The sequence below is a fragment of the Cryptomeria japonica genome, chromosome 5, assembly GCF_030272615.1.
Source record: "Cryptomeria japonica chromosome 5, Sugi_1.0, whole genome shotgun sequence".
NCBI classification, from domain to species: domain Eukaryota; kingdom Viridiplantae; phylum Streptophyta; class Pinopsida; order Cupressales; family Cupressaceae; genus Cryptomeria; species Cryptomeria japonica.
In genome coordinates, this window is record NC_081409.1 from 674,391,351 (window position 1) to 674,414,102 (window position 22,752).

The window sequence follows — 22,752 nt, forward strand, 5'->3', positions numbered from 1 at the left end:
TCAGGTTCCTTCAAAACCTGTTTGTTCCTTAATCAAAAATGTAACACTGATGACTTTTAAATAATAAAAATGACAAGTTATTTTGCATGAAGATTCATAATTGAAATAACGAGTGAAAAGAAGAATTTATAGACTTTTGGAAGATCAAATGGATGGTAAAGATTCAAAGAAAAATTGAGTTAACACAACCGAATGCGGAATTAGCTCAAAGAGGTGGATGAGCGAACTGGAATTTTGTACGAGAAATTGCCAATTTGAGCTCATGAGAGGATAATTATGAATTTATTTAAGCATTAAATGGATGATTAGATAAGGAAATTACTAGTTTGATGGAGTTAACTAACAAGGGAATAGTTATAGTAACATATAGATATGGAGAGCGGGAGGGGTTTCGTGCGAAGGAGTTGCAGAAGATGGGGAAGATGGTGTTGCGGATGAGGATGATTTCCTCCCTCTCCTCCTTTCACCTTCCATGCCACGTACTCTGTCTGATGGGGCTCTTCGAGGCTCTTCTTTGCTGGATTGGTGGGTGGAGGAGTTTGGTGCAGAGGAAGGAGTGGAGGCTACAGCAGCAATGGAGGCGTTTTGGCATGGGTTTTTTGTGGCCTCTGTTTTTGGTCTTCAGGGGTGTGCGGTGGTTCCTGTCTATGGCCTTTTTTCTACTCTCTCTGGTGGGTGGTGTTCTCCTACCTGTGTCTAGGATGGTGTCTGGGAAGATCTGGGACCCTGGTGGATCTCTTGTGGAGAGGCTCTTTTGCTGTTTTGTGTTCCCTCATTTCCTCTGTGCTAAGGAATTTTTGCAATTTTGGCCTTTGGTGCTCTGGTTTTTCGAAGGAGCTTCTTTTTTTGGTTCTTCTTTGTTGGGCTACTCTCCTATTGAGGTGGAGAGTTGTCTTTGGTGTGAACCTTTGAGAGGGGTTTCTTGGCTCTTGTTCTTTTCCCCTCCTTGTCTGTTAGAGGTGACCATATTTTCTATGGAGGTGGACATTTGGTGGAGGGGAAAGGACTGGTTTCTGCTTGTTGTTGGAGAGCGTTGGTTGTCGTCTTTCTGCTTCATTCTTCGTCCTGTAGAGGTGGAGTTCTTTCCTATTGAGGTGAAGAGATGGAATGTTGGGGATTTTCGACTTTTGGTGCTCCTCTTGCTGCTGGCTATGGATGCCTGTTTCTTCTCTCAAAGGTGTCTCCTTGGGTGGGTCTGGAAGTTCCTTTTCCTAGACTCCCAGCTTGTCTCCCGGACTGGTTCCTTTTTGTAGTTTCTTGGTTTGGCCTCCTTCCTTCTGGTTTTTGGGGTCTTTGTTCCCCCTTTTTTCTAGTTGTGGGTTCCTGGTTTATCCCATAGGCAGGCTGGTTGCTAATAGTTTTAAAGGGCCCAGTTTGTCTTTCTGCTGTCTTTGGTTTGGGGAAAATCTTATGTTTGGTGTTCTGAGCTCTTCATTTAAGGTTGAGGGTGCCTGGCAAAACCCATGGTTACTGGTTTTGGGTTCCATTTCAAAACCCAATTTGAAGGTTGAGGGAGCCTTTCAAAACCCCTACTGGCCAGATTCAAATTGTATGAATATCTGTTGTAATCTGGTGTTGTTATTGAAGGTTAGGGGTACCTTTCAAAACTCTAAAAGTTGGTTGAGGGTGCTTGTTATACCCTCGATTATTACTCTTTCGTGCTATAGTTTGGAGCTGTAGCTTTGTTTGGTGTGGCGTGACTATGAATGGTTAAGTGATAATTATGTGGATAATTAATCAAATTGGAGGTATTATTATAGTGTATGTAGTAAACTCCAATGTGACCACTACAATTACCAGATACTTTCCTCAGATATTACCAAAATGGTTCACTGTTGAGTAACTAAAAAAATTGTTAATTGTATGGGATGGTAACCTTTCTGCACCCTTCCTATGTCATCCATGGCACCATTACAAGGCAAACAACCTAATAACATTCAATATTAAAAAACTAATAGTGGTTCTCTAGATTTAGTATCTGCTGCTTTCAGCATGTCAAGCATGTATTAATTTTAGTAATTCTCATTTTATGACATTGTAAAGACTCGTTTATTTTCTTGATGCCCATCACAAATGTAACACATTCTTATCCTCCAAAGTGAAAATGAGATAAATAATGTATCACATTCTTAATCTCCAAATGGCAAATGAACAAATATAATACCCTCCTCAAAGACATGGTGGATAATGCAAGAAACATAACAAAAACATCTACAACCACCCTTAGGTGTTAGTCTAATGAGCACACCAATGGTAGGGAGCTTGAGTGACCAAGTGTCACATGATTTGCCACCAATTTTATCACTTTGCAAAGTATTGCATGTTAAATAGCTTGTCATTGATGTCAGTATAAATTGTTTAAACCAACTCATGATTGACTTACAGAATATGTTACCTGAACCTGTGCATGTTGAGTTTACACCTATCACAATTTGCATTATATTTGGTACAGTCATAAATCTGAAAAGTATCACAGCAGCAATAATGGTATATTATTAATTTGACATAGTTGCTGACATGAGTCAGCGGTTTCAAATAACAAACATTTTGGATTCAAAAGTTACATAAATTTGAAATTTAGTTTTAACCGAATGGTCAGTTGTGACTGTCCTTGGTTGTAACTACTCTTGCCACCCGTATACAACTGAAAGTGCTTTCCAAATTCAAACCTCTCTATCATTATCGAAGCTATAATGAAGCCATATTTCTTCACATGTAAAGGAATGAAATCAGTTTAGTGATTCGGTTATTGATGCAAGTGTTCTTTGAGTAATTTCTTAACTATTCCTTAAACTATCCAATTGATGGGCACTCTTATTTATAGAAGACAAGAATTCGATGGTAGAGTGGAATTTGAGTGGATGATGTGTGTGAGATTTTTTCGTCGCTTATTTGAAGAATGTTAACTGATACATTATGTAAAAATTTGAATAGAAGGGAGTTCTGAAAAAGGCTTTGTTGATCAAAGCAAACTTTGAATGGCAGAAAGAACAGTATCAAACTGTGGTGAATCAGACTTTTATTTGTGAGATATCAGACTGTGATGAATCAGGTACTCGTCATTATGTTTCAGGTATAAACAAATTGTGTTTTAATAGTGAGGCATATCATCTGTAATGAATTCTTTTCAGAATAACAGTGATCAGATTATTAACAGCCTGTTTTCAGATTAATGAATTATCTCAGAGTATTGATCAGGGGTTCATATATAAGACATTGGCTTTCAGTATTTAATAGCATGTGTGCAAGTCATCACTATTGACAAATTGGAGTTTATAAATCAAAATCGAAAGAGTAACTTGTTTATAAACATCAAAAGTTGTCATTTGTAATATTTCAATCTTTTAAGTAAAAATAAGTTAATCTTTGTAATGTTTGTAATTGGTGCCACAAAGACATTGAGTTGATGCTCAGTTTGTTATATTGAGATTTTGTATGGAGTTGGGGCTCTCAGAAGGGATTTGGTGATTCCTTGGGTTGGTGCCCTAAAAGTTTGTAAATTCTTTAATTGTGAGGCTGGATTAGGACAGTAGATCCTAGCAGCATTACTCACCGTGGTTTTCCCATACTGGGTTTCCACATATCCTCTTGTGTATTGGTCTCTTTGTCTGGTGTATCTTTTCAGATTTCAGTTTGGTGTTTTTACTTCAGAATTCAGTTTAAAAGGTTTTAATAAGTGTTTCAAAAATTGTAATTGAATTAGGATTTAAGTTTTATTTACTACTGATTCACTCCCCCGCCTCCTCCCCGGCCGCCCCCCCTTCAGTAGTCAATCTGTGTTCTGCATTGCAGCCTCACAATCATCTCTTAAGAAGATGTTTGTGAGTGCAAAGTGGGGGGACTCTCTTTATTCAAAGAAGGTTAAAGGGGAATGGATATTATTGACCATTTCTTTTGATTCTTTTTGTCGAAAAAATGGACAAAAAATTATCAACCTCATAGTCCATAATAAGTTTTTATTATTTAGCTTACTCTTTTTTTGTCATTCAAAGTCAGATTTTTATATGATATATTGTTTTCTTTTAGGTGTTAGAACCTTTGGTGAGGATTCTACAATTGGTAGCTGGGGAGAAAAATCCCATGGGTTTTTTATATGAGGCCATTTGGGACTTATTGCAAGGAGATGGAACAAACAAGTCCTCAAACACATTCATGTGGCTGCCTACTACTTGAACCCAAAGTTTTTCTTCTTTGATACCTTCAAGGCTGATGAGGAAGCCATGGATAGCCTCAACAAATGCAACGAGATGATGGTACCTAACAAAGACCTTAGAGACATGATTTTGGACAAGTTGCAAGTTTACAAGGCCATGGAAGGGAGGTTGTTTTCCTCACCTCTTTGCATTCAAAAAACGATCAATTCTGCAGCCAAGTAAAAAAAAATATTGTTAAATAAGCTTCTGTTAATTATTTCAAACTTTTATTTACGTTTTATCAAATGAAGTTATTGTTAGAATAATAATTCTATATAATGTTAAAGGTCAATATTGTAATTAATATGTCTACAGTAGCAGGTAGCTTATTTAATAACTACAGTGTTTTTGTAATTTATATAAATGTAACTTTTCCTCAAATTAATGAATGAAGTATTTTGCAGTGAATCTGATTTTCACATGGTATCAAAGCCTTAGGGTTTTAATGCGAATTTTTTTCGTGTTTTTTGTCTAAAATATCGCGGGTCAGTTTGAGGGCATTTTTGCCTTACCTGTGTCTGTCATTTTTTCCTTTAGCTGCGTTTTTTTTTTGGGGTCTGTTTTTATTATTTCCGACAGCGCCTTCTCTGATTTTTCGTGGGTCAAAACCCGGGATTTTCTTCACGATTCTTTGGAGATTTCCACGCAAAAGGTTTGTTGTCTGCATTTTTCGCAGGGTTTTTTTTGCTGACTTTTTGCATTTTCTCTGCAAAATCGCAATTTTTCACCCCTCTGTGTGTCTGCACGCGACAGGTTTTGTGTTCTCAGAAAACTATCACCTAGGTTTTTCTGGGTTTTTCGTAAGCTTTTCTGGGAACCTATCCATTTTTTTTTTTGGTCCTTTTTTTCGTGCCTAGAGTTTCTACATTTTTGGCTAGGGTTTTGACCCTCTGTTTCAAGTCGAAAAAAAAATTCAGTTGCAGAATCTTTGTGGGATTTTTGAAATTTGAACTGGGTTGTCATCAGATTTTGCTGGGTGCATTGTTTTTTGTGCCTTGGTTTTATAGCCCGCAGATTTGACCCTTCAATCGAAAAATAATTCTGATTACAGATTCCTTGTGGGTTTGTCGAGTGCTCTTCTGGGTCTTTGTCAGATTTTTCTAGGTCTTTCGGAAAAATTTTGCCTCGATAACTATTTTAGGGTTTCAGTTTCTACCTTCGAATCCGACTTGCAGAATTTTAAAAAAAGAAAAACCCTGTTTTCATCTGCTGGAGTTGGTGCCTTGGAGTTCATGCCTTCACCAATTAGACCTTGAGGTACGTGATGGCATCTCTGACGAATATAATGCTCAAAAGAAGCACGAAGTTCAACGGCCGCAACTACAACACCTGGAAGCAGCGTATGCTAACCATTTTTTAGTACCGATGTCTTGACGCAGTTGTTTTGGGCACGTCTCAACGTCCAGCCACTGCCGGCAAAGATCAAGACAAATGGGATGAGCGCAACCGCAAAGCAGTCATGCTCATCAAACTCTCTGTCACCGATGAGCAGCTACCTCAGGTACCATCCGACAAAACTGTGAAGGAGATATGGGATCATTTGAAGAGTCTCCATGAAACCTCTGACAAGAGTAGAGCATTCTTTCTGAAGAACATGCTCTTTTTGATTATGATGAACGAAAGGACACCTCTACAGGATCACTTGACAAAGATCAAGGACATCTGTGACCAACTTGAGGCGGTTGGTCGCACAATGGAGGAAGAGGACATGGTTGCCATCACTCTAAAGAGTTTGCCCAAATCTTATGAGCATTTCATCAAAACGCTCAATATCACTTCCACTAACGTCGATTTGAAGTTTTTTGATCTTTGTAACAAGCTTTTACAGCAAGATCGGTGGCACCAGCAGTTTGGAAGCAATACCAGTTCCACCTCCACTGAGCAAGCGTTCTCTGCCAAATCTTCTATGAAGAACAAAGGGAAGGCTCCATCTTCATCTTCTCAGTCGAAAGGCTCTGGTTCTTCTCAGGTTAGCAAGAAGAACATTCAGTGCAATTATTGTCATAAGTTTGGTCACATGAAGACTGAGTGTCGAATTCAATTGGCTTCTGAACAGAAGAAGCAAGGAAGGTCTCAACAGAAAGCAAATGTCGCCGAACACTCTGAGAAGAAAGAATCTTCTTTCTATTCTTTTATGGCCAAGAGAACAGCAGATCCAGTACACTCTTATGCCCGGTATATTGATTCAAGGGCTTCGCGGCATTTTACTCATCGTCAGGATTGGTTCACAAAATTTGAACCATTCTCGGATTCAGTAATTTTCGAAGGAGGAGAAGAGTACATAGTTGCTGGTAAGGGCACTGTCCAGATTCACTCAGGAGGTAGAAATTATTTTTTCTTGATGTCTACTATGTTCCAAGCATGGAACATAATCTCCTCTCCGTCAGTCAGATCATGAGGCATTCTCCTCAATTAGATGTTGTCTTCAGTTTGTCCATCTGCAACATTGTTGATAGGGAGACTCGTACTACAATCGCTATGGGACTTGAGGATCATGGTTTATATAGACTTGTTGATTCCGACGATTCTCAGGAGTATGCTTTGGTTGCTAGGAGTACATCCATCAGAATACTTTGGCATCAGCGTTATGAGCACTTAAACATGCACTATCTCTCTCAATTATATCGAGAGGGTTTGGTTACTGGTCTACCTGAGATCCAACCTCAAAATCATGGAGTTTGTGGAACCTATCAAGCTGGGAAGCAACATCGGACACCATTCTCGGATGGTGATTCTTGGCGAACCTCCAAGGTCCCTTCAATCGGTTCGGGCTGATGTATGTGGGCCAATGAACACTCCATCTATTACTGGTTGCAGGTACTTCTAGTTATTTGTTGACGATTTCAGTCGTAAAATGTGGGTGTATTTTCTAAAAAACAAATCAGATGTGTTCAGTACATTTCAGCAGTTTAAGGCCTTAGTTGAAAAAGAATCCGATTATCAAATTGTCACTCTAAGGTCAGATAATGGGGGGGAGTTTTGTTCCAATAACTTCTCTACAATTTTGTGCTACACATGGCATTAAACGCCAACTCACCACACCATACACCCCTCAGCAGAATGGTGTAGTTGAACGTAGAAATCGCACCATTACTGAAATGGCTCGTTCTATAATAGAGCATCGCAATGTTCCTAAGAAATACTGGGCTGAAGCAATTTACACTGCAGTCTATCTCCTGAATCGGTCACCTACACATGCCGTCAAGAAGATGACTCCTGAAGAAGCCTGGTCAGGACGCAAACCTACAGTGGGCCATTTGAAAGTCTTCGGTTCTACCGCTCATGTATGGATTCAAGACGCCAAACGTGCTAAGCTAGATTCAAAGAGCCAAACACTTATGTTTACTGGTTACAGCGACAACCACAAGGCCTACAGGTTGATTGATGTGGAGACAGATCATCTCATCTTCAGTCATGTTGTTGTTGTTGATGAGACTACTAGTCCATGCATGCCTTCTACTACTCCTAGTCTTGCAACTCGATCTGTGAAGACTTCTAATGTTGGTGTTCGTCTTCCTCTTGGTTCCCATGATGGGAGGGCTTCAGAGCATTCTGACTCTGAAGATGAGGAATCTACCGATCCAGCACCACCTGATTTGTCACGGGATTTGCATCCAAATGACATTGTTCCAGAAACTCCAGGGGATGTTGTTTCTCTAATGCCAAATGTTGGTACTTCTACCCTCAGGCCTAAATGGAGGGCCAAGACAATAGGAGATCTTTGTGATGATGAGCTTCTTGAGGATAGATCAGTTCGCTGCAAGAGAAAGCAACAAAATACAGTCAACTTTGCACTTATGGCCAACATCCACAGCATCCATGAGCCCCAGACATATTCCGCGGCTAAAGGCATTCCTGAGTGGGAAAAGGCTATGGAGACAGAATACCATAGTCTTCTAAAGAATAACACTTGGGTTCTTTCAGAACTGCCTCCTGGGAAGAAACGTATTATCAGTAAATGGGTTTACAAAGTCAAGTATAATGCAAATGGTACTTTGGATAAGTACAAGGCCAGATTGGTTTCTCGAGGTTTTACCCAACGGGAGGGCATTGACTCCGAGGAGACTTTTGCTCCTACTACCAAGATGAGCACTATTTGTCTTCTTCTCGCCATTGCAGCTCAGTTTGGATGGAAACTTCACCAAATAGATGTTGAGAGTGCATTCCTCAATAGTGAGTTGCAAGAAGAAGTTTATATGACTCAACCTCCTAGCTTCAAGATTCCTGGCAAGGAACATCACGTTTGTAGATTGGTAAAAGCCCTATATGGCCTGAAGCAAGCCCCTCGGGCTTGGTATTTTAAGATTGATCAGTATTTGGTTGAACATGGTTTTCAGCGCAGTCCCTCTGACACTAATTTGTATGTCAAACTATCTGATGATGATATCCTTTTTCTTGTTGTCTACGTGGATGACTTGATCATTACTGGCAATTCAGCACATTTGATTACAACCATCAAACAGGACTTGTGCCAAGCTTTTGACATGACAGATTTGGGGCTTCTCCAGTATTGCTTAGGTGTTGAAGTGTGGCAGACTGATGACAGTATCTTTATTTCAGAGTCCAAGTATGCCCGCAGTTTGCTTGACAAGTTTCGAATGCAGGATTGTAAACTTCCACACCTATGAAGAAAGGGTTGAAGTTATCAGCCAAGTCTGATTCACCTGCAGTAGATGAAACCAAATTCAAGCAACTAGTAGGCAGCCTCATCTACCTCACTACCACTAGACCTGACATCTGTTTTGTTGTCAGCTACATCTCTCGCTTCATGACAGCCCCAAAAGTTGATCATTGGATTGCAGCGAAGCAAGTACTGCGATATGTGAAAGGCACTTCTGACTATGGTATTCTATATAGCAGGTGCAACAATCCAAAGCTGATTGGTTATACTAACTCAGATTGGGCAGGATCAGTGGATGACAAAAAGTCCACTTCTGGGTACGTATTCAGTTTGGGTACTGGTGTCGTCACTTGGAGCAGCAAGAAGCAACAGGTCGTGGCTCTTTCCTCGACCGAAGCTGAATACTGGGGAACAGTCAAGGCCGCATGTGAGGCAGTTTGGCTCCGAAGGATGCTTTCTGACATGCAAATGCCGCAAGCAGGTCCTTCTCCCTTGTATACTAATAATCAAGGGGTGCTCAAACTGGCCAAAAATCCAATCTTCCATGAACGTACCAAGCATGTCGACTTCGAGCTTCATTGTCACTACATCCGCAAGCTGGTAGAAGACGGATCAGTTCAATTGCAATATGTTCTAACAGTGGATCAAACTGTGGATATTCTCACCAAGTCTCTGAGCCCAAATAAGTTTGTAAAATTCAAGGGGCAACTTAGTGTTTTTTGATAGATTAACCATTGAGGAAGGGTGTTAGAAATTCTATATACTGTTAATGGTCAATATTGTAATTAATATGTCTACAGTAGCAAGTAGTTAGAAGTAGGTAACTTATTTAATAACTACAGTGTTTTTGTAATTTATATAAATGTAACTTTTCCTCAGATTAATGAATGAAGTATTTTACCAGTGAATCTGATTTTCACAGTTACTTACAAAGTTATAAATGTTGTACTTGTAGATTTGAAGTGGGAAAATTATGGTGCAAAACACTCAAACTTCAATAGCTCTCCAATGTCTCCATCCATATTTTGTGCTAGCCCTATAGTGCTTCTGGGTTTGAACACAATTTGGAGCACATTGAAGCCATTCACACCAAGAAGCACAACAGTTTGACTCAAAAGTGCCTAAATGACATCATTTTTGTGGGGTATATTCTTCATCTATGTACTAGAAAGGTGAAGGGAAAGGATGCGCATGATGGCATTTATCTTGATGAGATAGATCAATATTCAAATTAGATTGGTGATGATGTGGGGAACAAGTCCCTCTTTTCCAAGTATGAGATTACTAATATTGAGAGATGAGTAGAAGAAAGTGACACAAGGGCAGGCAGAAGGCGAGATCAAGGTATTGGTTGGGGGCTTCATTGGGTGAAGCTTCCCATGATATGCAACAGGAAACTAGTTCTCCTCAAGTGGAAACAATACCATCCACTTCAAAGGCACCCGATCATGACATTATGGTGTGTATTGAAATTCATTTTTAATCTATGAATGAACGAAAAGCTACTTATCAATTCTATAAATTCAATTTTATGCATGTCTGTCAAGAATATTTGTAAAGCCGTGTGTTCTTTATATAATAAAAAATTTTGCTGAGTTTTGGCAAGTTTTAACCGACTAGCCAAATCTGAGTCAAATTTGAGCCTGCCAAGTTTTGCTGAGTCATGAGTTTTTAAACAATGTTAAATTATTTGATTGCAGTACTTGAAACTTTATTTTTTGAATCTAGAAAATTATGTAGCTTCTCCCCAGTATTTGGTTGAATGGCTTTGTGAATGCGTATCTATATGTATCAGCTAATGTCTTTGATGTCAGCAAAGGGCTACCTTTCAGAATCTCAAGCATTTGAAGATAAAGATACAGAGGTAAAAAAGAAATTCTGGCCTAGCCATGATTCCTAAGGGGAGATCTTTGACCTTGCTAGATGTGTCCAAGTCCAAGAGGAAGAAAGACCTTGACCTGGAATTTATGAAGACATTTGTCATGTCGATTTCTCAAGCCTCCATCTAGCCAAAGAAGATTTTATAACCCAGGAACGAAATTTTGGCTTGACAGGGTAATCCGTTCAAAGACAACATCAAGAAGTGTCAAGATGTTGCATCCCATCTCCCCATGCCCTATCCCACAAAATCAGAGAAATGTTGCAAGATTCAGACTGTGCTATGAGTTTTTTTACAATGTTAAATTATTTGATTGTAGTGCTTGAATCTTTATTTGTTGAATCTAGAATATTATCCAGCTTCTCCCCAATATTTGGTTGAATGGCTTTGTGAATGCGTATCTATATGTATCAACTAATGTCTTTGATGTCAGCAAAGGGCTGCCTTTCAGAATCTCAAGCATGTGAAGATAAAGATGCAGAGGTAAAATTTATTTTCTGGCCTAGCCATGATTCCTAAGGGGAGATCTTTGACCTTGCTAGATGTGTCCAAGTCCGAGAAGAAGAAAGACATTGTCCTAGAATTTATGAAGATATTTGTCATGTCAATTTCTCAAGCCTCCATCTAGCCAAAGAAGATTTTATAACCCAGGAACGAAATTTTGGCTTGACAGGGTAATCCGTTCAAAGACAACACCAAGAAGTGTCAAGATGTTGAATCCCATCTCCCCATGCCCTATCCCACAAACTCAGAGAAATGTTGCAAGATTCAGACTGTGCTACACCAGGCAGTAAATAAACCTTTTGTGATGAATCATCATCCCACATACATTGTAATAACATTACTTCAAGATTATGTTCTCTAACATCTACTCAATGGAACTGATCCTTCGATGATCTTTCATTTTTTATATGAAACATACACCAGGAAAATTTATTCAAGGCTGGAAGTTTTATGGATATTGTTAAGTATCTTACTATAACTAAGTGTCAACCAATGCACTGGCCATGAATTTTATTGAAGTACGGTACTTAATAAAATCTGCCTGCATCTGTATAATAAAATTTATTAAATAACAGGAAAAGGCCAACCTGGACTGTAATTTAAGCTTCAAACTATATTGATTGTGATTAGGATAGCACACATGCAACCTTCAGAAAATATCATCTGAGAATCTAAAAGAATATCCCATCTTTTCATATTTTCAACATTAATTTCAAGAACTTATTTGCTGAACGGTATGATTTGCAAAACAAGAAAAACATCATGTACACAGAATTCCTGTTAAAAAAGGGAAGACGAGGTGATATAATCCCTATTACAAATCATTTAACTTTAGATATATAGGGAAAGAAGGCTGAAGAAAACTTTTCACATCCCTGGCTTGCAAAATGACTTAAGTTCAAACAAATTATAAACTAAGAAATGCTAATCTACTGAAAGTGTTAGTACAAAACTTACGTGACCACCAAATTCAGTGGTTATCCAGTAAGGTCTTGGTTCCACACCAAAGGACTTTATACAATCATTTGTGTATGACTCAAGGTCAAACGTAAAAGATGGAAACATACTACTCTCTGGGTTGCTAGACATAGGCATAACCATCTCTGTGCAAGCCTGTGATGAACCAAAAATAGCATGAATTTCTGTAAATAAGTATACAGAACAACTTAACTGAATCTCCTGGATTAAAAAATCAACATATATATTTTCCATATGATGATGCCTTTTATAGGTTAACCGACCTGCCAATTCCATCCATTCTCTCCGTGAGGATCATCATTGACATCAAAACATTTTGTTTCTCCTGTATAATTATAATAGATGCTAACACCAGCAAATACACGATCTAATATGTCAGCATCATTTGGAAAATTGTCAATCGCTTTGCAAACCTGCATATTCCAGGACATAAGAAACACAGTATAGTTACTTCAACCTGTAGATGATGTCCAGGTTATTGAAAAAATAGATAGAGAATTCACAGAGAAAGATGTCTAGCTACTCTAACTCTGTTCTTTCTAATTTATCACATACCCCAACTCACTGTTCAACTGATACAGCTATAAATGCAGAGTAATGATAACATCATATGGAATACTAGAGTAATCTCGTAGTCATGGCAAGTTCAGCATTAAGTTATATCAACAACACTAACTATTAATACGTAAAACGAAACACATCAAAACATAATCAAAATGTAAATCAAGTGTGGATAAAAGTGACCTAGTAAGAAATTTTGGTTAGTATGAATACAAAAAGAATCTGACCCATTATTTACTACTGTAAACACAGCACTGAAATTCTCAATGAAATCATTTATGGATAACCCATGACTGTGTGCCCAAGTAAGTGACTATGTTATGATCCTAGACTAGTTCCTATGACTGCTTGCATCACTCCTTAAATACAAGACCATTCAATTCCCCAAACTGGTTAAGAACCTAATAAATATGGCCGGCTAACAACTTGGCCAGCCCAAAAACTAATAGTCGACTCTGCATTGGCAGAAAAAGTTAGCAATAATCAGGAAATAAATGCATTTGATGCTTATTTCCTAGCAGAGTTGAATCTGTTAATTCCCACACAGAATAGAGATTAACTTCAGCATTGTTCATCCAATTAATAAAAGTATTTGAGCTAATGATTAAATCATAGCTGTCACATACCAGAGCCCAGCTGCAGCTCATTATAAATTTTGTGTTTTATTTTCCTACAATTACTCCTCTCGTGTTTACATTCTTGAAGCAATCAATTTGAAATCATTGCCACATGAGCTGATTCTAACCTTCTTGCAGAATAGTTCATAATCATTGAAATCTAAGAGTTGGTGTAAACAAGTTATATCTAGATGAAATTTTTGAGATGAATCACATAGTCAAATGTTTGATCACCTTCTCATCAAATGTTAACTGAGGAATGTCATCTTCTATCATGTTTACATTCTTGAAGCAACCAATTTGAAACCATTGCCACATGAGCTGATTCTAACCTTCTTGCAGAATAATTCATAATCATTGAAATCTAAGAGTTGGAGTAAACAAGTTATATCTAGATGAAATTTTTGAGATGAATCACAGTGTAGAATGTTTGATCACCTTCTCATCAACTGTCAACTGAGGAATGTCATCTTCTAATATCTTGTACAAAGAATGGAAATGAAGAATTCCATCTTTCTGGTTGTTTCAAGACCTACTTGGAGATATATTTACAGCTGCATGGAAAATTTGCCAAGTTCTGCGAAGTTCATACTGACTCCTACAATCCCAATTTGAATTGTATCGACAATTTAATCACTAGAGATCAATTATGCCAATGGCAAACTTCAATACAATTATTGGAGGCAACATGGGTATTAGAAGCAGTCACATGAAGAAGCTCACTATAACTCCTATAGAATGTTTTCAAAGAGATGTGTGAAGATTATGAAATTGACATATTGGAAGAAATAGGACTCAAACATCCTAAGTCCATAATATTTTGAAGAAACCTCATATTAAATTAAAAGCTCAGCCATTGGATAATAGATCTTGAAAGAGTAGTTAAAAACATAGCTCTACATTAAACCCAATGTTGTTAATTTTTTTCATGTTAGTTTCCATTTGGTTTACATTTTTAGGTGTCATTCTTGTTGGCTTTAAAAGTTGTTGGCCCCTAATTCCCTAAAGACAAACTACGCCTAAGTTCCAAGGATACCAACTTAAGATAGATAGATTGCAGCTTATGATTGAGCAGGGATAACAATTGGTCAAGTAATAAGGAGGGGTGACCCCTTTTGCTTTAAGCTTTGTTGGGCCAAATTGTTAAGCATACAAATATACTGGGGGGGCGGGTGAATCAGTATATGCCAATTTGACACTCATTCAACATTAATTACCATTAATAACTTCTCCAAGCGTCACAGCCAATCCCAAATCCAAATCATAATTAATTGCATTTAGTAGTCATTCCTTAATTATGAATCAACTAATCAAAGAGCACGCATCCACACATATGAACGCCAGATTTACGTGGAAACCTAGAAGGGAAAAACCATGGTGAGAATAGCTGCTTGGATCTACTGCCCAAATTCAGCCTCACAAAAATATAATAAAGAACTTGCAATATGGAGTAGGCACCAACCTACCGGAGACACCAATCCTCAATTACATTTGCAAGCACCAACCTACAGGAGACACCAATTCACTCATTCAAGATCTAAGCACCAACTTAGCATGTGAGACACCAATCTCATCAAAATACACAAGATATGAATGTGGACACCTTCACAACTCAAACTTCAACCTCTATTAGGTTTGATATACATCAGAACACTCACTCAATGTGCGTATTATCTTCAAGTACAACCGCACACAATAATCATGCTTCCTTCTTGAGCATCGCCCACATACTTGCACATTAACCACACCTTTCAAATACACACAACAGGCACCCTAGGAATGAACCTAGACAATGATGATTACATTCATATGTCGGCCTAGAACAAGATTACTATATTGGCCACAAGAATAATCCTTACACCAAACATGTAATAGCCCCAAAGATCATCCATGTGATACTTCCGCCTGGCACACATTACAATCCTCTAGCGAATCAAATCGGAACATCAGCACACTCATCTAGCTAGCATAGTGAGCATTTTGTCACTCCTAACTTTCTGTCTACAGAAGCACAGCCTGTAAAACTATGGGATGTGACACATCATATGTATCCTTACTTAACTTCCAAACTGCAAGGCATAACTCTCAACTGTGGAGGATGCAGAACCAAACATCATGACAATGCAACTGGGTACACATACCGATCCTGAGCAACAAACCTCAGAACCATATCATAGACACTTCTAGACAACAATAGAAGTGATATATAGTGAGGAACTACTGCTACAAAAACATAATGATAACATTAAGAGAGCTATCAATCACAGCTTGTCACAGCCTTTTCGAAACCCAAATGCTAAAACATAGACATGACAGTAATTGCACTCTTCCAGATACCTTGAAATCAATGACAGAATTGATCAGCACCCTCAACATCAATGATAGAGCTAATCAGCACCTTTGACATCAATGACAAACTTTGCCCAACAACGGATTGTTCCCTAAGGTCTTTAAGATAAGACGATTAACGAAAATTAAAAATAAAGGAATAAACTCAAGATCCTAACATCCATACCCAAACCACTATGAACTCCAAGAAATGCAAGTTCATGTCATTGTTGTAATGTCCCTATTTTAAGTGAAATTGATTTATGGGCAACTAACCCAGTTTCCGAGTTTTCCCATAAGCTACTTGGTGAGATGGGGAGAACTGCAAAATTCTTAGAGTGCTTAAGATGTGTCTTGCAGAGATGTTGTTCACGGTGAGCTTAGTTGGCCTTGATGAGCCTAGTGATACCTTCAGAATTAGTTTCCAGCCTTTTCGGAGATTTCCAAATTTTTAGAGGCAACCTATTACTAGTAAGTCACTCAGTTGCTTTGATTCATCATCCTACAACTCTAGTAACCTTGTGGTATGATCAAAATTGTACAATTATATCATTTGGACACTTTCCGCAACTTAGGTAAGCTACTGAGTTATTATTTAATTAATTCACTTTAGTTATCTAATGTTGGAAATATTGAAAGGATTACTTAGTGTAATAGCTCGTTCGAAAAGTACTGAGATGTGTTTTAAGTTGGACACCTAGGCTTGGGGGACTTTGTACATGAAAAATAATATTAATTCTCCTAAAAGGTCTTTGTGAAGAGAAAATAAATTATCATATTTTATTATTTTAAAAATTAGTTATTCCCTCCAGAAAAGTTATAAAAGAAGGTTGAGGGCTCATTTGAGAGTTTAAACTTGTGAATGTTATTATTATGTTGTTGGAATGAACTTAAGTTCTTCCAAGCTTCTTGAGGATGAAAACTCTCTTGGAGTTGCTAGTTTCGAGGATGGAACTCCCCTAGCTAGCTAAGTGATTTCATTTAGAGATCATCACTGTGCTTCAAATCAAAGTTTCAGTTTTGGATGTTGTAGAGATGGAGATTTTTTATGACTTTTGATGTCGCAGATTTGATTTGGTTTGTGTTGAGATTGTTGAAGATCCTTTGGACAATTTGAGGAGTTTCTTTCATGTCAGGCCGAACAAACTTGTGGACCAAATATACGGGGTTTTTGATATGATTTTATTGGCTGTTTGATCACTGTTATCCTTCCTTTTGCAAGTCATACAACATAGTGAAGGAAAATTGTAGAGGTGGCATTTGAACACATGTAGTGAAGCACTAGAGTTTTGAAGTATTTTTCATCATAAAATGTGATGCCTAGATCCCTGGAGGTGATTTGAATCAATTTTGGAGTGAACAAATTTTTATTTGTAAACTTTTGAAGAGTTTGGTAATTGTTGTACCAACATTTTTAGAGATCAATTAGCTGCTACAGTCTAGTTTGGGACTTGTTGTGACCTATTTCACACATTGCCCCATTGCAAATGGGGACCCCCAATTTTTTCTTTTTAGGGTTTTGTCCTAGCTCTACAATTTCGTAAGCCCATTTTCTGAGACAGTTTTGAGTTTGAGTTTCTGAGGTCATCCCAAGACAAGTTGAGAAATCATGTTCAGAATCATGTATGAGTGTTGTTGAAGTGCTTAGAAAGTCTGAAGGATGAGGATCGTAATTGCTTTGGGTCATTTCTGACAACTTTCTATTTTTACAAATTTTTGCTTTTTTACTTTTTCTGCTTTTTTGAAAGTGGAACCTAGGTTTTGTTCCTCAAGTCATTTGATCACTACCCATGTTGTCAAAATTTGAAAATCTTGTCTCTAAGTATAAAAAGAAGGGCTTTGTTTTTCTCACTTTTTGCTAGAATTAGGGTTTTGATCCTCAAGCCATATCATTATTGCTTATGTCTTCAGATTCGAAAGATTTTGCCTCCAGGTGCAAAAAGCAAGGTTTTGCTTTTTCTACTTTTTTTCAGAATTAGGGTTTTGATCCTCAAGCCATATTATTGCTACCCATATTCTCCGAATTGAAAAATTTGGCCTCTAAGGGTAAAAAGCAGATGGAAACCCTAATTAGGGTTTTGTTCCAGAAGATTAGCCATATGATCAGTACCCATGTCCTCAAAATTGAAAAATCATGTCTTTAAGTGCAAAAAGCGAGGTAAAACCCTAATTAAGGTTTTTGTTCCAAATGATCCAGGTATGAACATGGCAGGTCAAAGATGGACATGACAATTTGAATGAAGACATTTTGAAGAAAAGGTGGCATGAAGATGAAAGTTCGCCCAAGGCATAAGGAGACTTGTCCAGACATCTTTAAACTCCGCCCAAGCCAAGGATGGTTAATGGAAGACAAAGTTCGCCAAGGATAAATTGAAGATGGCAAGGCAAAGTGGAAGCATGTCCAAGCTTCTTCCAACCTCGCCTTGTCCAAAGAAGAGTGAAGTCCACCTTGGCATGAGACACATAAAGTCCGCCTTGGAGGATTGTCCAAGCACATGCCAAGTCCGCCTTGGCAAAGCATCATCCAAGTCCGCCCTGTCCAAGGAGCCTCCAAGTCCGCCCTTGGCAGAGACTCTCTAAAGTTTGCCTCCTGTACAAGAAAAGTTGTCCAAGCACTAGCAAACTCCTACCTTTAGTCAAGTAACCCATGGCGAAGGTTCATCAAATTCCTACCTTTGGTTAAGGAGAAAATTTCAAAAATTTGGCCGAGTGTTGATACCTTGGGGAGAAAAATTCAGAAAATTGGTGAAGTGTTGATACCTTGGAGAATAAAATTTCAAAAATTTGGCTAAGTGTTGATACCTTGGAGAATAAAATTTCAAAATTTGGTTAAGTGTCGAGGAAAATTCTCTAAGCAAGAAGCAAGTCCGCCCAAGAAAGATGAACATGACAATTTGAATAAGTATGGTGGAGAAGAATGGCAGGACATCCATGAAGTCTGCCCAAGACAAGTGGCTGGTAAACATGGTATGACTTCTTCCAAGTCTGCCCAAAGCATGAGAAAATGAAGCTATCCAAGGAGCCTCCAAGTCCCCCTTGGCAAACAATCTTCCAACTCCGCCCAAGGATGGCACAAACAAGTCAAAGTCCACCAAGGCATAAGCAAGAATGTCCAAGGCAATGCAAAGTCCACCTTGGTTAAGCATCATCCAAGTCCGCCAAGGAAGAAGTGGAAAAGCATGGCAAGGTGTCTTCAAGATCCGCCTAAGACATATGTGGAGGATGACAAACAAACTTCAAAGTCCACCTATGTATGAAGTTAACAAGGCACATAGAAAGCAAGAATGTCCAAGTGCCAAGTCCACCTTGGCAAAGAACTTTCCAAGTCCGCCTAAAGCATAAAGCAACTTGTCCAAAGGTTGGTAAAGTCCGCCAAGGCTCATATGAGAAAAGCAAAGCAAAGTAGGCAAGACTCCAAGTTCGCCTAGCTTGGAGAACATAAAATAAAGCAAGGATAGCATGAGAGTTGCTAAGTTGACATAGACATGAATGAACAAAGCAAGCTATCCTTCAAAACATGAAAAGGAAAGATTAAAACACTTGACATTGTTAAAATTAGAACCAGAAAGCTAAAACTCAGATAACTGCAACTAGAAAAACTTAAGAGAACAAGATACACAACTATTTATCCTAGGAAAACCCTCCACCTGAGGGTCAAAAACCTAGCCACACCAAAAATCAAGTTTTATTGAAGACACAAATTTAAATACAGAGCTCTCAAGCTTAACAATCAATCATTTAATCATGATTGATAGCACTTAACAAACAAAAGAAGTAGCTGACAAAGTCACAGCTAACTAAAGGTGATTACAAATCTGCTAACAAATAGAATTTCTGATGAAGAAATGAATCAAGATCTCCACACATGTTGATAAATCTTCCTTCCGAACTTCACGCATCTCCTCAAAATCGCAGTACCAAAGCTTGAAAAATGACAAGGAGCAAGCCAGATATCAATGATGCGAAGAAAGATGAATATACAATACTTCACATAAATAAAACTCAAAAACGACAATTACCAAGAAAGGTGATTCATACACCAATATTGATCGAGCCACTAAGGCAAAGAAAACTAAAACTCATGACAAATAGGATATGAAGAGAGAGGAAAAATAACGTTTCTAGCTAGCACTCAAGACGGTGACGGCAAATAAGGAACTCGAAACAATTACAGCTATAATGAAGCAAATAAGAAACCGACAGAAACAATAAGAACGTGTAAGGAAGACAACCAATAAAATGAAGTCTCCTGCAACTATAATCATTAACACTCCCTCTTAGCAAAGGAGATATCATTTACAGATATTCAAGTCTTGGAGTCTCTCAACATGACAAACACAATATGAAAACAACAAAATTTAATCACGGATTCTCTCAACGTGATAGGCATCATGGATTCACTCAACATGATGTTCACCATGGCTACTCCCATGAGTGAAATAACACAAGCTCTCATCACAGAGCCACTCAACATGATGTTGTCATGGAGTCTCTCAACATGACATTCACTATGGCTACTCTCATAAGTGAAAAGAGTCTCAAGGGCTTTCACCTCAAATTTTTCCGTCACAAAGAAAAATGCATTACAAGGGATTGCACCTCGAACTTCTCTCTCATAGAGAAGAACTCATTAACAACATGTAAAAGATTCATTGAAGATGAGATTCTCTCTGAGCAAGAGCATCATTCTCTACAATACCAAGCTTGCCTCAAAAATAACAAAACTTCACTCTAGGAAGTGGCTTGGTAAGAATGTCTGTTGTTTGCTCTTCTGTGCAAATGTACTTGAGATCCACTGCTTTCCTTTGAACCATATCTCTCAAGTAATGATATCTTATTTCCACATGCTTGTTTCTATCATGGAAAACAGGACCGACCGAAAGCTTCACACAGCTTTGGTTATCACAAAGAATCATTGTAGGTTCCAAAGGCTGTCCAAACAATCCTACAAGCAATTTGCGAAGCCACACTGCTTCTCTTGCAGCCACACAAGCTGCAACATATTCTGTTTCAGTTGTACTCTAAGCAACACATGATTGTTTTCTGTTGCACCAGGAAATCATAGCTAAATCTAGGCTGAAACAACATCCTAAAGTACTCTTCCTATCAGGTGCACATCCTGCCCAATCTAAATCCGAAAAACCTTGCAATTTCAAACCTTCACAAGAAGTATATTTCAGACCTTCACAAGAAGTATATTTCGGACCATATACCACTGTACCACGCACATATCTCAATATATGTTTAGCTGCAACAAAATGAATCTATCTAGGCTCACACATAAACTGACTGAGAGTATTAATAGCATAACATATGTTAGGCCTTGTATTGACTAAATACATCAAAGACCCAATCAATTGCCTATACATAGTAGGATCAACTAAATCTAAACAAGCTGGCAACCTCATGTAACTTTTTCAGATTTGCTTCCTGTTGACGTGTATTTTGTACACTATCGAACACAGAATAAAATACCGAAAGGTACCTTATCCTCTCTTGAATAAAGTCGCTAACTGCTGAAGATTTCGCAAGAAGGATCAGTTAGGATGACTCCAATGTTCTTTTTGGTAGGGTCTCTACGTGTGGATAAGCACCAGTGGTCGTTGTGATTGCTGTGTCATCAAGGGGCCTTACGTTGCCGAAGATTTTGCTAAACTAAACAAGCTTCAAAAAATAACAAAAGGATAGGGTTTTGCAAGAGGTCTAATTTAGTCTAACCCTAAGAATGACTTCATGTGGACAAGACTTGGCAAGATTCAACCAACTTCAATTTTGCCATAAAATAACAACTCAATTGAAATTGATGCGATCTTCTAAGGTAACAAATGGTTTTCAATACATCAAAGATCAAAGACACTACCACGAAGGTACATATCCAAGATACAACAATGATTGAAGGTTAAGTGATTCAAGTATTCTCCAGTTGACCACGCAAGGCGTTCCTACAATCAGCAAGAAGCTAGTGATTTGGAAAGTGAATCCTACCAAAGATCAAGTCCAACACTTTGTCTTTCGAATTAACACACTACTTTGATTGAGAATGATTCAAGGAAAATGAACAACCATGAAGATAACCAAGAGAATTGCAACAAAACACCATAACTTCAATATTTCATTGATTCCAAAGTCATCATGTACAACAATTGTTTGAATTCTTTCCTCAAAACTCAATCTTGCTACAAAAATAAATTGCTTCTAAACTCTAATCTCTCTAATACATCAATAATCTAATCTTCTTCTCACATCTAACTATGAAAATGAAATGAAATGAGGGTATAAATAGCATCCTCAATTACAATGAATGGTCCAGATCAAAAGCAGATCAACGGTCAAGATCATGACACCTAAACCCTAATTAGGGTTTGTTACAAAAGTTCCCCTTTTATTGCACAACTTTAAATGCATAGCCAATTATAAATTTGGCACGAAAATCTAGGAGACATAGACCAATGACAATTAAGGTGCCATGTCATCTATAACAACCTCTCATCTAGAATCTTATTCCCTTTCCAATGCTCCTTTTTAGCATATGCAATGAATCTTGATACGATTCCCTCAATCTCAGCAATTGGAATCTCGGGAAGATTCTTCATTCTTTCTTCCAAGTGGATGACCTGATCAAATGCATCTAGAAGAGCTGCGTCCCATGTAAGTTCAAGTTCCTTAGTCTTTTCGATCAGGAGCATGGTAGCAAACATCTGGTCCTGTTGCTCATCTGTGATATTGACGTCCTTGCAAAAGATGACCTTGATTCTATCTTCCAATTCTTGCAAATCCACATCTGTCTCAACTTCGATCCTCCTGCCAAGAATGGTACGTAGTACCTCAAATACTCTGTCCTGGATCGGGTTGATCACCTCCTCAACATGACTGCATCTAGTACTGATGTCCTCAAAGAGAACTTCCTTCATCTGGAGTAAGGTTGACCACTGAAGTAAACTGTGAGGTCCTCCATCCATAATCTTTTCCTACGCTAAGACCTTCCTCGATGTTTGTCTAATTACCTTCAAGACAGGAATGATAACATCCTTGGTATGAGCAAAAGCGGCTACCGTTATCATCAAATTGTGG

The 22,752-nt window shown here is 38.2% G+C and overlaps 1 protein-coding gene across 1 annotated transcript in view; it reads right to left on the reverse strand.

The window, feature by feature from the left end:
* The window catches only part of LOC131039522 (uncharacterized), a 106,211-nt gene that overhangs the window by 15,295 nt on the left and 68,164 nt on the right, over positions 1-22,752 (reverse strand). The window contains exons 6-7 of the mRNA XM_057972300.2: positions 12,439-12,588; positions 12,155-12,310 (exon numbers count right to left, since the gene is read on the reverse strand). Of these exons, the coding sequence (XP_057828283.1) occupies positions 12,155-12,310; positions 12,439-12,588 (306 nt within the window). The remainder of the gene's footprint in view (positions 1-12,154; positions 12,311-12,438; positions 12,589-22,752) is intronic.